At 42.8% G+C, this 19117-nt stretch overlaps 1 protein-coding gene across 4 annotated transcripts in view; it reads left to right on the top strand.

The window, feature by feature from the left end:
* ZEB1 (zinc finger E-box binding homeobox 1) overlaps positions 1-19117 on the top strand; it is a 201398-nt gene that overhangs the window by 163735 nt on the left and 18546 nt on the right. For 2 of the 4 annotated variants that reach the window (XM_065400081.1, XM_065400083.1), the window contains 3 exons: positions 403-465; positions 3818-3979; positions 14128-14330. In XM_065400081.1, the coding sequence (XP_065256153.1) occupies positions 403-465; positions 3818-3979; positions 14128-14330 (428 nt within the window). The remainder of the gene's footprint in view (positions 1-402; positions 466-3817; positions 3980-14127; positions 14331-19117) is intronic. The other 2 variants (XM_065400082.1, XM_065400084.1) reach the window with 2 other exon arrangements.

Genomic DNA, 19117 nt, shown 5'->3' on the forward strand with positions numbered 1-19117 from the left:
ACTAAGAACAAACTACTTCCCTTTCATTCTAAGCAGCACACTCTGTACTTGCCAGAAAGATACTTGTACTACAAAAATACCATATTTGGATATGTAACAGCAATCCTTATCCTATTTTTTCCCTGTCTTCAAATAATTACTTTGGTATTGTATGTTTGCCTTCTGTTAAAATTGCAGTTTCTTTTTCTCGTAAAATCTTTACGACCTGAGAAACTCAATACAGCTAAAATCATGAGGAATCCATATTTTTTTAAGTATATGAGACTTAAATATATTTTCCCCAAACATTAGAAAAATATGGAAATTTTTGTTTAAGAAATAAGGGAACGTTTGTAATATGCAAAGAAAGATGATGGTATTTTTAAATGTTAATTATTCCTCTTTTGTAATATTATATTTCAGATGGAAAAGAAACAAAAGAAATCCTGGGGCCTGAAGCTCAAGCCGATGAAGCTGGATGTACAGGTATTTGTCTAATTAAATTCCGCAATCTGTGCCCCTTATCCATAGAATGTTCTTGGGATTGGAATAATGTAGTATCCCTGGAAATCTTTTAAGATTCCCCCTCACCTTTCTTTTTAAATTGCCTTTCTCTCCTGTACTTGATGCGGTAAGTTGCAAACACTGTTCTTGGTGAAGACGACTAGACTGGGCTCCCAGTTTAGATCTCTTCAGTCTTGAGGTTTTGCTGACAAATGACACGAAGCAGTCCCTTTCCCCAAGGGACTAATTGCAGTGCCTCTGCAGCAGCGTAACCTGACTTTAGGAGAAAGGAAAGGATGAGGACTCTGTCACCGGTGTTTCACATGGTAGCATAGAGTGCTGCTATGGACCACAAGACAGAGCCTAAACCCATAGCCATTAAAATGAACTAGAGTTAATATCTCTATTAACCTGAGGCCAGACCTGAGGCCTGGTCTACACTAACCCCCAAATTCGAACTAAGGTACGCAACTTCAGCTACGTGAATAACGTAGCTGAAGTCGACATACCTTAGTTCGAACTTACCGCGGTTCAGATGCGGTCCACACGCGGCAGGCAGGCTCCCCGTCGACTCCGCGGTACTCCTCTCGCCGAGCTGGAGTACCGCAGTCGACGGCGAGCGCTTCCGGGATCGATTTATCGCGTCCAGACCAGACGCGATAAATCGAACCCGGAACTTCGATTGCCAGCCGTCGAACTACCGCGGTAGTGTAGACCTGGCCTCAGTATTAACTCTTCTGTTAATAGTAATATTACAGAGTAGATAAAATAGAATGTGTGTCTTCATCTTCAATACTATGCTAGAAAATGTACAGCTCCTTTTTGCTTACTATATTTTTCTTCAGTAATGTTGAAAATAATTACTGTATACTTTAAGGGGAATCTATATACTATTTTTAAATGGTCAGATAAATTAAGATATATGCTAATTGGTCAGTATATAGATACTAGAGTGATAAGCATTATACCAGGAGTGGCCAAACGGTGGCTTGCGAGCCACATGCGGCTCTTTTACAGTTAAAGTGCGGCTCGTGGAGCTCCCCACCCATCCCCCCTGCCAATTCTCCACCTACCAGACTTGGGGGGTGGAGCTCAGGACCTCTGCCTTGCAGCAGGGTGGTGGGGTAGGGGCTTCTGCACAGCAGGTCAGGGGGTCTCGTGGCTTCAGCCCTGCAGGGTGTACCTGCTGGAGCTCGGGGCTCCAGCAGGAGCAGGGCTGAAGCCCCAAGCCCCAGCAGGCATCTCCACTGGAGCTGAAACCCCGAGCCCCGGCAGGTGCCTCCCAGCTCTCGAACTCCTGAAGATTGTCATATGCGGCTCAAAGGGTCAGTAAGTTTGGCCACCCCTGCACCATACAAAAATGTAGGATTATTCGGAAATATGTTTGCATTTTTTAAATCTTGGTATACATATTTTAACCATAAGGTCAATACCAAAGAGAACAAAGAACTACTTTACAGTGTGTATGGTGAAAACTGTCCCATGTCATAAATAGAATCTAGTGCTTGGATTTTAAAACAGGAAGACCAGTATGAGACTTCACACTGTGAGACAAATGGTAAAGCTTTACCACCTTATTAAAAATATGCTTCACATTAATAACTGAGAATGAAGTATAGGATAGTAATTTACAGTCAAAGCTTTCATAAAATGCATTTCATGGCAGTAAGTATAAACTGCATGAATAATGTATTCCAGCAAATATTTACTAGCAAATATTTGTCATGCTATAGTTTATGTAAAATATTTAACTGTATTTTTGCTAATAGTGAAATACAGTTTTAATGAAAAACAAATGAAGTTGATCATTGATTGTGCCAAGTTTAAACCTAGATGATTTGGAACAGTACTAACTAGATCCAGAGCAAACTGTTTGAAACCTGTGGCCAAACTCTGTGAACAAGTTACTCAAACTCTCAAGCTTACTGCATTTCAGCCAGCAAGCATGCTTTTCAGTGAAAATCTGCATGAATATGTCCTACGCATTTGCAGTAATGAACAAACTTTAAATCGTGTCTTGAAGGCAACAAATTCAGCCTTGCAATTGCAGGACCCAAAGAAGCTGCAGGAATGGCAAGTGCCATTCAGAATAGGATCACTCAATCATGACCAAGAATCCATCATTTTATCCTAAGATTTTTGGACAAGTTAAGTGGAACAAAGGAGCCTAACATGGACAAAGTTAGGACTTTTAAAAAAAAAATTGTCCTAATTTTTTATTTTTGTATTATCTTCTATGAATCTGAAGATGGAGGAACCATTCAGGAAGGGAATCCACAAAGGGAAATAAAAACATAATGCCACCATTTAGTGGTTTGAAGGGAGGCCTTGATAATTGCGACCTGTAGGTGATTTCTTTTCAGTCTGTATACTTTATAAGGCAAACCCTAGGTCCAACTAGTGCGGTGGAATTGATTGTTGTTCCAAATAGGTGGTTCCTTTGAATGTGCCTATTTAGAAATTAATTACGTCTTATCTGTTCAACTACTGTTTTCAGCTTACCCCAGGAAATCCACATGCAATGCCTCATTTTGATACATACTTTGTGTGATATTGAGCAAAATCTCTTAGAGACACTGCCAACTTGAAATCTAGTCAATATCTAAAAATAGTTTAACACATGTTCCTCTAAGGGTACGTCTACACTTACTTCCTGGTTCGGCGGCAGGCAATCGATCTTCTGGGATCGATTTATCGCGTCTTGTCTAGACGCGATAAATCGATCCCGGATCGATCCCGGAAGTGCTCGCCGTCGACGCCGGTACTCCAGCTCGGCGAGAGGAGTACGCGGCATCGACGGGGGAGCCTGCCTGCCGCGTCTGGACCCGCGGTAAGTTCGGACTAAGGTACTTCGAATTCAGCTACGTTATTAACGTAGCTGAATTTGTGTACCTTAGTCCAAAGTGGGGGGTTAGTGTGGACCAGGCCTAACTCTGCTTGCTAATTTTCGTGGTTTTACAACCACATTTTCCTATTTCTTCCCCCAATTGCTATGTGAAAGACAAACACAGACAGGGGACAGTGACTGACTAAATAACTGAGCCTGCAAGGAAAACAGTGAAACATTATACAAACAACTTCGATTTTGTTTAAGTTGGTATCCCTTTAACTTCATAGTTTAACTGTCATAGTTTCTCTATTTGTAAAATTGGGCTAAAACTCTTTTCTCTCACAGGGCTTAACCTAAGACTTAATTAAGATTTGTGAAGTGCATTGAGATCCTTGAATGGAAGATGCGATAGAAGTGTGAAATATTATTGTCATTTATGTATTATTTTAAAATGTTTTCCTATGACGTTGAAATTCCATTAACAAAGCTTTTTTTTTATTTTAGTAAAAGAAGATGAAGGTGATTCTGAAGTAGAAAATGAACAAAATCATGACCCCAATGTTGAAGAATTCCTTCAACAGGAAGATACAGCTGTTATTTACCCTGAAGCACCTGAGGAGGACCAGAGACAAGGCACACCAGAAGCTAGTGGTCAGGATGAAAATGGTAAATATTATTTCACTAATCAGTAGTCTTTTCAAAATGAATTACACTGAAAGGTTGACCTAGAAATTCCCTATATTTTAGAAAAATAAGGATCCAGGCATCTATTGTAGACTGTGTAGCTGTTGAAATAAATGGAAGTTCAAACCGCTGATTGTTATGTAATGAGGCTATAATCAAGCAAAAATTACTTTTAAGGTTTCTGAAGCTTAAATGGCCTTAGGTTTAGCATTGACTATTTATTTTTATGATAGATTTTGCTTATACCCTCTTATAAATTCTGTTTCACTTACTTGTCTTGTGTGAAAGTAACAATTGATACATGCGATAATTAAAACATTTGGGTTTTGATTATTTGTACTGGGAATTGTTAAGTGGACATGCTAGTCTACAATAACGGAGCGTAAAATAACAGTCTAGAACTCCATTTGATAATATATGCAAAGGCATAATAAAACAACATTTAAATAAATGTAAACGGATTGAGTCAAACTAGCACACTTTCTGTCAAAGTAACTTGTGTCTCTGTAACCGGTTAGTTATTTAAAACATATAATAAAAATAATTGGCAAAGAGAATCTGCTAGATAATAATTCCTTGAAGATCTAAATAATTTCTGGCAAGTTCCTTCTCAAAAGACTAATAAGAAAATAGGAAATACTGGCTTACGTGCAAAATTCTCTTCTGGAATAAGAAATGGCTAAACAGTAGAAAAATAACAATTAATGGTTGTTTTTCATAGTGGAGATAAATTGCAAGATAGATAAAAAATATTATTTACAAAAAATTAAATATTTTTAAAATTTAAAACACAATTTTTAGTTGAAATCAGATTGAGCAATTACACGGTCTATGGCCCCAGCCACCTGGCTGGGGTAAATGATTATAGTCTATGGATCAGGCCTTCTGGATGAGGCCTAGGGTTCAGGCCTCCTAAGGTGATGGCCAAGCAAACAAACAGTCAGTAATTCCGGCCTTCTGGCCTAAAGGTTCGCGTACAACCATCCCCACATATGGGTTTTCTACAGCAACAGAACCCCTTACATCACTGTACTAAGTGTCTACACCAGTGGTACTCAACCTTTTTATAATTGTGGGCTGCAGGCCACAGGTTAAGAACCACAGAGCCCCCTCCCTCCCCACACACACACAGTCCTCTATGCCCAACGCCTCCCCCCCGAGACCCCTCCACAGAGCAGGGCCAGAAGTGGAACACGGGGCCAGGCAGCTGGACCCTGGACCACAGCGCAGGGCTGGGCAGCTGGACCCCGTAGTCGGGACCCTGCTGCTGGGGGCTGGGCAGCCGACTGCCAGGACCCTGCCACCCATGGCTTGGTAGCCGACTGCCGGGACCCCACCACCCAGGGCCAGGCAGCCAGATCCTGGGACGCCGCCACCCAGGGCTGGGCAGCTGGCAGCTAGGACCTGGATCCCTCCATGCCAGGCAGGCAGCTGGACCTCCAGTGCCAGGCCAAGAGCAGAGTGCCCAGTGCGGGCCGTCAGCCAGGACCGGAGGCGCGGGGCCAGGAGTGGAGCCCCACCTAAGACCTGTGCTGCAGCACCCCCACAAACTCCTAGTTCCCAGTGCCCCTCACCCTTTCACTGCCCAGAGCCCTGTCCCAACCTGCCCAGAGACCCACTCTCCCGCACCCTGCCCCCATGCGGCACTCACCAGCCCCCTCCTGGCAAGAGCACTCCAGCAGGCTGCCAGACGTGGTCTCCCATTCATCCAGCCCCGCCCCCTGCCAGCCCAGAGTGGCAAATTTTGAATATTTTTTTAGCTGCACAGCTGGGCCATAGGTCTACACTACAGCGTGTGTAGTATAGATGTACCCCAAGTCTCAGTGCAAAGACATTTTTGCTTCCATAAGTGAGACATGAACTTCATGCAGGAGGCTGTGAGATATTTTCATCAAAGAACATCTAGTTTGCTGCACCTATTTGGACTCTGTCTGTAGCCTAGGTAAATGAACTCATCAACACTCACTACAATAGTCAATTCCACCTGCACCAGGGGTTCTGGTGGCCCAGCTCCAAGATTCATGCCATGAGGCATTCAACCCCATAGTGGAGACAACATCTTGGAGACCTTGGAGGGCAGGGCTGAAATTCTCTGACTTCTTCACTAGCAGGGCCGCATCATTGGTGTAGCCTTGGTCAGTGAAAACTTCTTGACCAATCTTGATTCTGACATGTGGAGCGGCAAGTCCCAATATCCAGTTGATAGCTTCACAGAATAATGCTGGGAAGAGAATGCATCCCTGCCACATACCTGGGGTCATGTAGAAACATGGAGAAAGCTGTGAACCACTATACACACTCACACCAATACCAGTGTGAAGACTGCACACCAGATGTATCTAAACACCATTCCCCGTCGCCGGTGCCCCAAAAAAAGGCTAGGAAGCACGGCTCCCCAGCACCAGGCAAGAAGGGCCATGGGTCATCAGACAAGGGATCCACTTTGGGCCACCCAGCCACTCTGGAGCCACGCATTCGTGCCTTCCCCAGTCAGGGCCCTTAGCCCTTGAAAGGTCCACCACCGACTCCCGGGAGTGGCATGGGACCTAAACTCCTGACAGCACCGAAACCTTCACAAACTCCCCCGGCACCAAGAGAGCAAAGGCCTCCACTCACACCATCGACGCAGCATGTGCCTCAGGAATCAGCAAAGGCTCCCCATAAGAGCAAGCCAGCTGCTAAGACCTCTCAGGGGCCAGTGGAGCACTGCTGATCCCCCAAGACAAAGCAGCGCTCTCCACCCCTGCGCCGCAGATCGCCGGAGTCAGAGCCCAGATCCTCTGGGGCTTGTCCTCAGTCACTGGCACTGGGATCATGGCCCCCGCCGTCTCGACACGGATCACCTAGAGGGAGATGCTGGTCTCCGTATTACCGGCACCATTCGCCCTCCCACCGGTCATCCTCTCAGCGCAGGTCCAGGTTGCCTGTCCCGTGGGAGTACTCCCCATTGCATCTCCGGTCCCCTTGACACCAGTCTCCGACAGCAACGGTCAGCAGACAGACTCAGGCTTCGACAGCTCCACCATGGTCACCGCAAGGCAATTCTTCTGGCACAGGACAGTTCAGCCCCTCGCCTACACTTCACCGGTATGAATGGGCACCTGAGGCCACGTCAACATCGGCTGTGCCGCCCTGGCAACACGGCCAGTGGCCAGTGCAGTGGCCTTATTGGAGCGCATAGGGAGTACCGGTCATAGTGATGCCCCCTTCACACCACTCATCGGCCGCTGCCTCGGAGCAACAGCTGTCGACACTGATGGCACTGGGCTTGGTGCACGAGGCATGCTTGGAGGTCAAGGCAAAGGAGCCTGCACCTACCCCTAAGCCTCCCTTCCACCCAGGGGAAAATTCCCCAGGGCCTCCCCCAGCAGTACAGTTCTCATCTTCGTCCCCAGACAAGGCAGTTGCGGGACCCTCGAGGACCAGCCTGCCAGACAATTTTAAAGAACACCAGGCCCTTCTTCATCGGGTGACCGAGAACTTGATCCTGGGGGTGGAGGAAATGTCTGAGCAGGCGGACACCTTGCTTAATGTCCTGTCAGCCGCTACCCCAGCCTGTGTCGCACTACCAGTGCATGACGATGTCCTCAAGATTGCCAAGGCCCTCTGGCAAACTCCCTCATCCATCCCTACCACCTCAAAAAGGGCAGAAAAGAAATACTTTGACCTGGCCAAAGGGTTTGAGTACCTTTACATCCACCCTCCCATGGGCTTGCTGGTGGTCTCTGCAGCCAGTGAAAAGGATAAGCAAGGACATACCAGCTTGACACCCAAAATAAAGAGGCCAAAAGATTGGACCTGTTTGGGAGGAAAATTTATTCAACTGGCAGCCTGCAATTCCACATGGCAAACCATCAGTCCCTCCTAGGGAGATACAATTTTAACTTATGGGACTCCCTCCATAAGTTCAAGGAGTCCCTCCCGCAGGGCTTGGCCCAGGAATTTGGCAACCTGGTGGAGGAGGGCACCACAGTGGCTCGGTGCTCCCTCCAAATGGCATGGGACACAATGGCTAAGCTGGTTGCGGCAGCTGTGATTATGAAGCGCAGCTCCTGGCTTCAGACCGCAGGCCTCTCCCAAGAGCTGCAGACCTGCATCCAAGACTTCCCATTTGATGGGATCGATCTTTTTTTCAGAGCAAACAGATGCGAGGCTGCATGGGTTGAAGGACACTAGGGCCACCCTGTTCTCATTGGGGATGCATACGCCGCAGTCTGCGAGAAAGTAGTTCTGGCCATCGTCACCCGCCACGAAGGCCTTGGCAGTCTCACCTGCGCAGCTTGGCCCGGCAAAGCACCCAAGGGGCCAGAAGCATTCGTTTTGAGGGTGCAGTCGAGAGTGATGCCCCAGTCACCTCCCAGGATACACCCTGTTCTTTCATCAGCCATCTTCATCCCTACCATTCATCCTGGTTGCGAGTCACCTCGAACTGTTGTGTGCTGGAGATAGTGTCTCAAGGTTACACCCTGCAAGACCTTGAACTCCGAGTCCACCTCCATTGGCACTGCTTGTGAGTCACCTAGAATGGAATCGATATGAGCAAGCACTCAAAGAAAAAACAGTTACCTACCTTTTCGTAACTGTTGTTCTTCGAGAAGTGTTGCTCATGTCCATTTCATTACCCGCCCTCCTGCCCCTCTGTCGGAGTTGCTGGCAAGAAGGAACTGAGAGGGCGTAGGGTTGGTGGTGCCTGATATACCAGCGCATGAGCACGGCACTCAAGGGGGCACCACTGCTGACCCTACAGATAATGCTAAGGCAAAAATCTATGGGCACGTGCATACCTGGAATGGAATGGCCATGAGCAACACATCTCGAAGAACAACAGTTACAGAAAGGTAAGTAACTGTTTTTTCATCCCAGTGTCTGCAGCCATGTGGTTAGCCAGGTCACGTGGCTTTGGACAGTCATCAGCAGGTGCATAGTGTGTCCTTCATAATGTGTTTTCCTTCTGTCCAGGACTTGTCCATCGAAGAGCAGAGTGAGTTGCCTGGTTTTGTGATAGGGATGTTAAAAGGCTGTTTATGGCTGCCAGTCAGGAGTGTGATGCATAGGCAGGAGGCATATTGTTGTACTTTAGGCTGTCCTCTGCTTCATTGGCCAGGGAGTTGATATAAATCTCATGGTCATGTTTTACCCTTTCCCCCAAGGCCCTGCCCCCACTCCACCCCAAGCTCTGTCCTCATTCCACCCTTTTCCCCAAGGCCCCACCCCTGCCTCTTCCTGTACCCACTCTGCACCCACCCCACCTCTTCCCGCCCAGTTCCACCTCCTCTCCCAAGTGTGCCCCTTCCCTGCTCCTCCCCCTTCCTCTTAGCACCTCCTGCACTCTGTGGAACAGCTGATCGTGGTGGGCAGGAGCCACTGGGAGGGAGGAAGAGGAGTTGATCAACAGGGCCACTGGCAGGCAGGAGGCGCTGGGGGAGAGAAGGGAGCTTGGCTGCCGGTGGGTGCTAAGCACCCACTAATTTTTTTCTGTGGGTACTCCAAGGCTGGAGCACCCATGGAGTCAGCACCTCTGCTTGTCAGTGACACAAAACTAAGTAACTTGTGAGACACTTGAAAAGGATGCAGTGAAACTGGGGAATTAGGCAGCATGATGGAAGACTAAGGGTGGGATTTTAAAATGCACCTGATTTATTCTGTTACCATTTTGCCATTGACTTCACTGGAAGCAGTGTTAGGCCACAATGAACCTTTTAAATATTATTACACCCTAAATGTAAATTAAACAAGTGCAAGATACTGTAATACACATTGAGTGGTACTCAGACTGGAGTGGAGTGCGTTTCCACATCACTCTGCATCACTTAAAAATGAATTATAAATGGGACAGAAAATAGACATTATAGAAAGATGATGATAGGATGGCCACACCTTTACTATTGTGTTCAGTTTTGCTGACCCCACCCAAAAGATAGGCAGAGACGAGATTGAAAGTATCCACAGTAGGGTACCAGAAACAGTAGGTTTTACATAGCTAACCTGCAAACATAGGCGGAGTTTAGGGGGCTCATGGGAGGGCATTGCCCTCCCAAACTGCAAGCCTCAGGCAGGTAGCCTAAGTGTGCAATGTCATGAGTTCAGCAGAGGAGACAGGAGACTGCTAACAGCTTGTGCCCCTGAGGCAGGGAGTCAGAATTTTGTTTATAAACAGAGTGATTAACAGGTGATTGAGATAAGAAAGGGCTGTTAGGATGTTTCCTAAAGTTAAATGATCTGTTCCAAGCTTGGTGAACTGCAAAAAGTAAGTAGCCTAAATGATAGAAAGTAACTAGATTTTTTTCTACAAATGTTTCAGTTGTACTCAAGAGGTAGTAACAAAGTTACTAATACCTTTCTTTGAGAAGATAACTGACTTTTTAGACAAAGGAAATGCAGTAGATCTAATCTACCTGGATGTCATTTAATACACTTCCACAAGAGAAATTGGAGAAGATGGGGATTAATATGAGAACTGAAATACAAAGGAAATGCAGTAGATCTAACCTGGATGTCAGTAAGGTATTTGATATACTTCCACATGAGAAATTACTAGTTAAATTGGAGAAGATGGGGATTAATATGAGAACTGAAAGGTGGATAAGGAACTGGTTAAAGGGAAGACTACAATAGGTCATACTGAAAGGTGAATTGTCAGGCTAGAGGGAGGTTACTAGTGGAGTTCCTCAGGGAGCAGTCTTGGGACCAACTTTATTTAACATTTTTATTACTGACGTTGGCCCAAAAAGTGAGAGTGTGCTAATAAAATTTGCAGATGGCATAAAGTTGGGAGGTATTGCCAATACCAAGGAGGACCGGAATATCATACAAGAAGATCTAGATGACCTTGTAAACTTGAGTAATAGAAACGGAATGATATTTAATAGTGCAAAGTGCAAGGTGATGAATTGAGGGACTAACAGCAAGAATTTTGCTATAAGCTGGGGATTTGTCAGGTGGAAGTGACAGTGGAGGACACAGAACTGGGTGTATTGGTTGATCACAGGATGACTATGAGCCGTCAGTGTGATGCAGCTGTGAAAAAGGCTAATGCGGTCCTAGGATGTATCAGGTGAGGTGTTTCCAGTAGAGACAGGGAAGTGTTAGTATCATTATACAAGGCACTGATAAGACCTCTGGTGTATTTTGTGCAATTCTGGTCTCCCATGTTTAAGAAAGAGATTAATTCAACATGGAACAGGTGTAGAGAAGGGCTACTAGGATGATCTGAGGAATGGAAAACCTATCTTGTGATTTAAAGAGCTTGGCTTGTTTAGTCTAACCAATATAAGGCTGAGGGGAGATATGATTGCTCTGTATAAATACATCAGAGGGATAAATGCCATCGAGGGAGAGGAGTTATTTAAGTTGAGCATCAATGTGGACCCAGAACAAATACATATAAACTGGCCATCAACAAGTTTAGGCTTGAAATTAGGTGAAAGTTTCTAACCATCAGAGGGGTGAAGTTCTGGAGCAGCCTCCCAAAGGGAGCAGTGGGGGTAAAAAAACTAACTAGCTTCAAGACTGAGCTTGATAAGTTTATGGAGGGAATGGTATGGTGAGACTGCCTACGATGGCATGTGGCCCATTGGCGACTGCCTGTAGCAAAAATCCCTAATGGCTGGAGACCGGACACTAGATGGAAAGGGCTCTGAGTTACTACAGAGAATTCTTTCCCAGGTATCTGCCTGGTGGGTCTTGCCCACATTCTCATATTGGGGTCAGGAAGGAATTTTCCCCTGGGTCATATTGGCAGAGTCTGTGCATTTTTTTTTTTTTAAACCTTCTTTTGCAGCATGGGTAACTTGTAGGTTTAAACTAGTGTAAATGGTGAATTCTCTGTAACTTGAAGTCTTTAAACCATGATATCAGGACTTCAGAAACTCAGCCAAAGCTTAGGGGTCTATTAGTGCGTGAGGTTCTGTGGCCTGCAGTGTGCAGGAAGTCAGACTAGATGATCACGATGGTCCCTTCTGACTTTAGTAAGAGTATCTGAGTAAGAATATACATTACAATTTTAAACCTAACCAGTGTCTCATAAGAGACTTGGCACAAGATGTCAGAACATAGAGCTGAGTGGGTTTAATATTTATTTAATTTTCTTTCTTGATATAGGAATTAGATACAATGCTCCTGTCAGATCTTGCAGATAATAGCTTAGAAATAACACTAGAGTTTTCAGTTGCCTAAGTCAGTGGTTCACAACCAGGGGTATGTGTACCCCTGGGGTTTGGCGAGGTCTTCCAGGGGTACATCAAGTCATCTAGATATTTGTCTATTTTTACAACATGCTACATAAAAAGAACTAGGAAATCAGTCCAGACTAAAATTTCATACAGACAATGACTTGTTTTTACTGCTCTATATACTATACACTGAAATGTAAGTACAATATTTATATTCCAATTGATTTATTTTATAATTATATGGTGAAAATGAGAAAGTAAGCAATTTTTCAGTAATAGTTTGCTGTGACACTTTTGTATTTTTATGTCTGATTTTGTAAGCAAGTAGTTTTTAAGTAAGGTGAAACTTGGGGGTACGCAAGACAAATCCGACTCCTGAATCACAGTTAAAGTTGCGCCCCTCCCCCCCCAATCTGAAATAGAGCCCCTGTGGGCAAGCACGGAATTTGTCCCCTCCCTCCCATACACTGCCCTGTTGGCTTGACTGGAGCTGCCCCCCACCCCAGGGCCGGCTCCAGGCACCAGCCGACCAAGCACGTGCTTGGGGCGGCCAATCTTCTGGTGGCGGGGCGGCGCTCGGGTTTTTGTTTGTTTGGGCGGGGCGGAGTTCGGGGGGTTGTTTTTGTTTCGGCGGAGCGGCGCTCGGGGGTTGTTTTTGTTTGGCGGGGCGGTGTTGGGGGGGTTGTTCTTGTTTCGGCGGGGCAGTGCTCCTTTTTTTTTTTTTTTTGCTTGGGGCAGCAAAAAAGTTAGAGCCGGCCCTGCCCCCCCCCAATATAGAAGTCAAACTATACCTATGCCTGCAAATATGAGCATTACTTATACTGAAAATGCAAAAACTAAGAAGGTACTTAGTTGAGAGACACAACACTACAAAGAATATTGTGAAAATTGATCTAAGTCTCTTCTTTTCTTTGTCCCTCTGTGCAAGAACAATGGAACACTCGATAAAACTGAAAGGCAGTAAATTCCAAGCAAACAAAAGGAAATGCTTCTTTATGGAGCATATACTCAACCTGTGGTATTAGTTGCCACAGGTCATCAAGATATATAATTTAGAAGTACTTTCAAAGGTATTGGCTAATTTTATGAGTATTAATATTTGTAGTTATGCAAGTTAAAATAACAGTCCATGCAAATTTACATCTTGTGCTTCAGGGTATAAGATCATAATCAGTGGGGTTCAAATAGAAATTCTGCCCTCTCCCTTGCAATAGCTCTGCACAGTTGGATAATTGTATGATGGCAGGAATTGCCTTCCATTTCCTCTGAAGCATGAAGGATTGGAACTGCCAGAGGCAGGGTACCGCACTTTATAGATCAATAGTCTGATCCAATATGGTAAATCCTGCATTCCTAAAACCAGGTTTTTATTAATCTGAAAATAAAATAAAATAAGAGACCTTTGAGACAATATTTTCATTTTTATTGTTAAACATGTGAGAAGATTAACAGCCAGGATGTTTACAATGTTATACATAAGTTACTTTCTGTATAACATACTTATGTTTAGATAGCAATGTAAGAGTTCTTGAATATATGTACTTACATATAAAACCATAAACATGTCTTCTCACACACAGTCCTGCCTAGCCATAGAGAGACTAATTCTGATTTTACTTTATGCTGGTGAAAAGCACAAGTAACTCCATCAAAGTCAGTAGAGTGACATCAATGTGAACCTGGGTATAAGTGAGATCAGAATCAAACCTGTTTGTTTTCTGCCTTTTTCCCTCTTTCCTGCATTGCATATTAGTGACATTTGTACCACAGGCAATGAGTGAATACATGCTAGGAAAAACTGAAATAAGAATTCTTATTCTGAGGTATATTCCTCCATGTAAATTATGAAAGTTACATGAACTTATGTATGTGAAAATATATCCCCAACATGTTTATTCATATTAATATATTTGATCTTTCATTTTATCTAAATAAAGGTTTATTGTCTGTCCTTTGCAGGAACACCAGATGCATTTTCCCAACTGCTGACCTGCCCATATTGTGATAGAGGTTACAAACGCTTTACCTCTCTGAAGGAACACATTAAATATCGCCATGAAAAAAATGAGGATAACTTTAGTTGCTCATTATGCAGTTACACATTTGCATATAGAACACAGCTTGAACGCCACATGACATCACATAAATCAGGAAGAGATCAAGTAAGTGGAAGTTTTATTAATTTATATATTGATTATCATACATGTAACAATATTTATAAAGACTTATTTATGCTAGCAATAATGCAGAGCTAAGAGTAACTTCCATACCAGACTGCCTACATGCTAAGGTCCTGATCCTATGGTCTTTGCTTGGGCAAACTTGCTATTAAATTCATACTTTTCTGTAGGTAATCACTGTGGGATTAGGCCCAAAATGAGGTGTCTTTAGCCACTTTATGTTCAATAATTGAATTTCTTGAAGTGTTTTATTGCCTTATAGATAGTGTTTTCTTGAATTTTGTACCAATTGGCTATTGATGCCTGAGCCTTGTGACTATACCAGATATTATATCAAATTTTGTACTCAACCAGTGACATTTTTTCTTTCACAAAGATCATTTTATAATTTTGGATCTTCAAATGCATTTTTCTTGCTTTCTTACTGCAGGAAGAATCACTGTCTTTATGAAATATAGGTTGTAAGTAGGTTCTTTATGGACATTTGAGTAATGAAAATAATTGTTTGTACATAAATAAAATGATGCAATACTAGAAAAATCAACAAAAAGGGCAAAAATTATTCTAAATGGGTTTTTCTGATCCTGAAAGGTGCTGAGATCTCACATGCGTGCTGAGATAAATGGGACTAACAGGTTACTCAGCTCCTCTATTCCTCTTGTATGACTGACTCTCGGGATTGATTATGATGTATGATCATAGCTGTTACTATGGCAGGTTGTAAGTAACTTTCCATTTGAACTTCATTAATTCATAGATATTTTTTTTAAAGCCAGAAGGGATCCTTTAGGATCCTTTACCCTGACCTTCTGCATAACACAAGCCATAAAATCTCATCCATTCATTTCTGCATCAAGCCCACAACTTCTGTTTGATCTAGAGTATATTTTTTTTAAATCTATCCACTCTTAATTTAAAGACTAAGTCACAGAAAATTCATCATGTCTCTAGGTAAGTTGTTCCAATGGTTAATCACCATTATTGTTAAAACATTGCACCTTATTTCTGAATTTGTCTAGTTTCAGCTTCTAACCATTGGATCTCAATTTACCCTTTTTTGCTGGATTTAAGAACTGTCTGCTATCAGAAATCTCTTCAGAAATCCATGTAGGTACTTGTGGACTATGATCAAGTCACCTCTTAATCTTCTCTTCGATAAGAAGCTCAATATGTGTAGTGTAAATCTATCACTATACGGCTACATGGCTCTTACTATCATTTTTCAGTTCTCAAATCATCACTATAGCTCTTTTCTGAATGCTTTCCAATTTTTGAAGTGTGGACACCAGAACTGGACACAGTATTCCAGTAATGGTCTCATTAATGCCATATACAAAGATAATATTACATCTGTACAACTATTTGATATTCCCCTGCTTGTGCCTCCGAGAACCATGTTCATCCACTTAGCCACAGCTTCGCACTGGGAGTGCATGTTCAGTTGGTTATCTACCATTACCCCTAAGTCCTTTTCAGTGTCATTACATTCCTATCTTGTAACTGTGGCCTTTGTTCTTTGTATGACCTTTCATTTGGCTGAATTAAAACATGTGTTATTAAAATGAGTTCACCTTACCAAGCTATCCACCTCAGTCTGTGTAACTGACTTGTCCCCATCATTATTTATCACTCAATCAAATTCTACAAATTTTACCAGCAATGATTTTGTTTTCTTCCAGATCATTGATAAAGATATAGAATAGCATTGGGTCAATAGCAGACCCTTGTGGAACTCCCCTAGAGTTTCCCCATTAAAAAATTGCTTCTTGAAATCTATTTGTTAACAAGTTTTTAATCCATTTAATATGGCTGACATTGATTTTTGTATAGTGTTAATCTTTATCACAATGTTATGCAGTACTAAGTCAAATGCCATGCAGAAATCTAAGTATATTATGTCAGTAGTTACCTTTATCAATTAAACTTGTAATATCAAAAAACTATATAAAATTTGTTGACCAGACATATTTTTCATAAAGCCATGTTGATTGGTGTTAATTATGCTACTATCCTTTAAATCTTTATACAGTTTTAGTCTGGGATCAGTGTCAAGCTAACGGGCCTGTGATTACCCTAGTCATTTGGTTTACCCTTTTCAAATAGGGCGCAATTTTCACTTTTTTCCAGTCTTCTAGAACTTCCCCATTGTACCAAGAAATCTAATATTCTCTTTCACTTGCAGCAGGAATAACTGTTTGTCAATTTTATCATACTATTTCTTGTATTCTACTTTCTAGGTAGCTCTTTTGTAATTACTTCGAAGTAATTTGTCTTTGACTCAAGAAGTTTGTTAGTTGTTGGTACTAAGGTTTTTGACCGTTTCTCTAGGCGTCTTTGAACTCATGGTCCTAAGAAATCATTGTGAAGACTTGTGATATTCCAACAAAGCTATATTTCAATCCTTTGAATTCACCAACATTTTTAATCGAGTTCTTTGTTTTTTATTCTGACTTTTCTGTTAACCCATTGGATAGTGCATTGGTAAAGCTTGATGTGGTGTGCTTGAAAGTATCAAAGAGAATTGTTCAAATGAGCCATTCATGAAGTATGGACCTGCACTTGTTAACTCATCTGGAATCCAGTGCAATTTATTACACTATTACACTGCTATTTGACATGTTGTGCAAATTCATTTAAAATAAAAACTCCGTAGTAGTCTATCAAGAAGAGGCAAACTGTTCCATTCACTTCAAACAGATCTGTGCTAGCTTTGGACCACGTTCAGTCAGGAATCTTATGTGATTTCAGAGGGCTTTTTACATTCTTTTCCCCCACATTTATTGCAGACTTCACATTTTGGGTACTTTTCTTCTATGTCTGAATTAATAGCTGACCAGAGGAGGATGTCTCAGTCTCTGTTCTTACGGTTTTCAATACTCAGAGACAGCATGGATTATTCTTAGCATTTCTGACTTATTTGTGTGATATTATGACCGGTAAAGAATCTCTTTGTAAAGAATTCCATCATATGCAACAATTTCATCTCTGTCCCAGTAAGTTTTATTTTTGGATTTGCCTGAGCATTTTCCATTGGTGATCCATGTAGAATTACAGTCATGCTGTTGTACGGTTGGATCATTTTGTGTTTCTTGACTCCTGGGGCTACTGTTACAGTTTTGTGAATAAATAAAACTTGTTTCACTCAGAAATGAAAGTAGTTTGTAATGGTTATGTTTTCCAATCATGGAACACATACAATATCCTATGATTTAGGTGCTCTGTCAAGAAAAGCCTGGGTATCACTGTGGAGAGATCAATTACCATATCTTCTCCATGCACAGCAATGGTCAAAAAAACAAACAAAATGTTAGGATGTACAGTAGAACCTCAGAGTCATGAACACCAGAGTTACAAACTGAACGGTTAGCCACACACCTCATTTGGAACCGGAAGTACACAATCAGGCAGCAGCAGCAGAGACCAAAAAAAAAAAAAAAAGCAAATACAGTACTGTACTGTGTTAAATGTAAACTACTAGAAAAATAAAGGAAAAGTTTAAAAATAAAGATTTGACAAGTAAGGAAACTGTTTCTGTGCTTGTTTCATTTAAATTAAGATGGTTAAAAGCAGAATTTTTTCTTCTGCATAGTAAAGTTTCTAAGCTGCATTAAGTCAGTGTTCAGTTGTAAACTTTTGAAAGAACCATAACGTTTTGTTCAGTGTTACAAACATTTCAGAGTAGGAACAACCTCCATTCCCGAGGTTTTTGTAACTCTGAGGTTCTACTGTATATGGGACAGGAAATAATACTGAGGATATTATACTGCCATTATATAAATTGACTGCATATCCTTACCTTGAATACTGTGTTCAGTTATGATTACTTCACCTCAAAAATAAAAAGGGGTTGAGAACTGGATGACAAAAATGCATGGAAAAGCTTCCACATGAGGAGAGATTGAAAAGACTAAGGGTATGTCTTCACTACCGGCCGGATCGGCGGGCAACGATTGATCCCCGAGTGCTCTCCCGTCGACTCCTGTATTCCAGCTTGGCAAGAGGCGCAGGCAGAGTCGACGGGGGAGCAGCAGCAGTTGACTCACCGTGGTGATGACACCATGGTAAATCGATCTAAGTACGTCGACTTCAGCTACGTTATTCACATAGCTGAAGTTGTATAACTTAGATTTCCCCGCCCCCCAGTGTAGACCAGGCCTGAGACTGTTTAGAAAGGAGAAAACAGGGAACATGGTAGGATACAAAATAGAGAATAGTGTAGAGAAAGGTAAATTGAGAGCTACTGTTTACTCTTCCTCATAAGTTAAGAACAAAAGAACAGCCCATTCAAATTAAAGGCATCAAACTTAAAAATGATTGAAGGAAATACTTTTTTACACAATACATAGATTAACTTCAGTGCTGCAAAATATCATGTTGTCCAAAAGCTTAGCGGGGTTAAAAATTAATTAGATATCTATATGGCTAATAAGAGCATCACAATTACATTAAATACTCCTGGGGGAATTCTGTGCCACTGGGTGGGCTCAGAAATCATGTCGCTCCGCAGATTTCTTTGCTTCCCTGCAGAAAATGACAGGGAAGGAAAGGGAAACTGCAAGAGTGGTCACGGACCCTCCCCAGCAGTGCTGGCACCTAGTTTCCATTGCCTGGAGCAGAAGTAAATCACTGTGGGAGTGGGTGGGACGGCAAGGTATTTGGGGGGGGGGGCATGTGCAGGGCTGGCCTTACCATGAGGTGAACCGAGGCGCCTGCCTCAGGTGCCAGACTGTCGGGGGGCGCCACTAGGACCCAGAGTGTAGAAAATTGTG

This window comes from Emys orbicularis, chromosome 2, assembly GCF_028017835.1.
Source record: "Emys orbicularis isolate rEmyOrb1 chromosome 2, rEmyOrb1.hap1, whole genome shotgun sequence".
NCBI classification, from domain to species: domain Eukaryota; kingdom Metazoa; phylum Chordata; order Testudines; family Emydidae; genus Emys; species Emys orbicularis.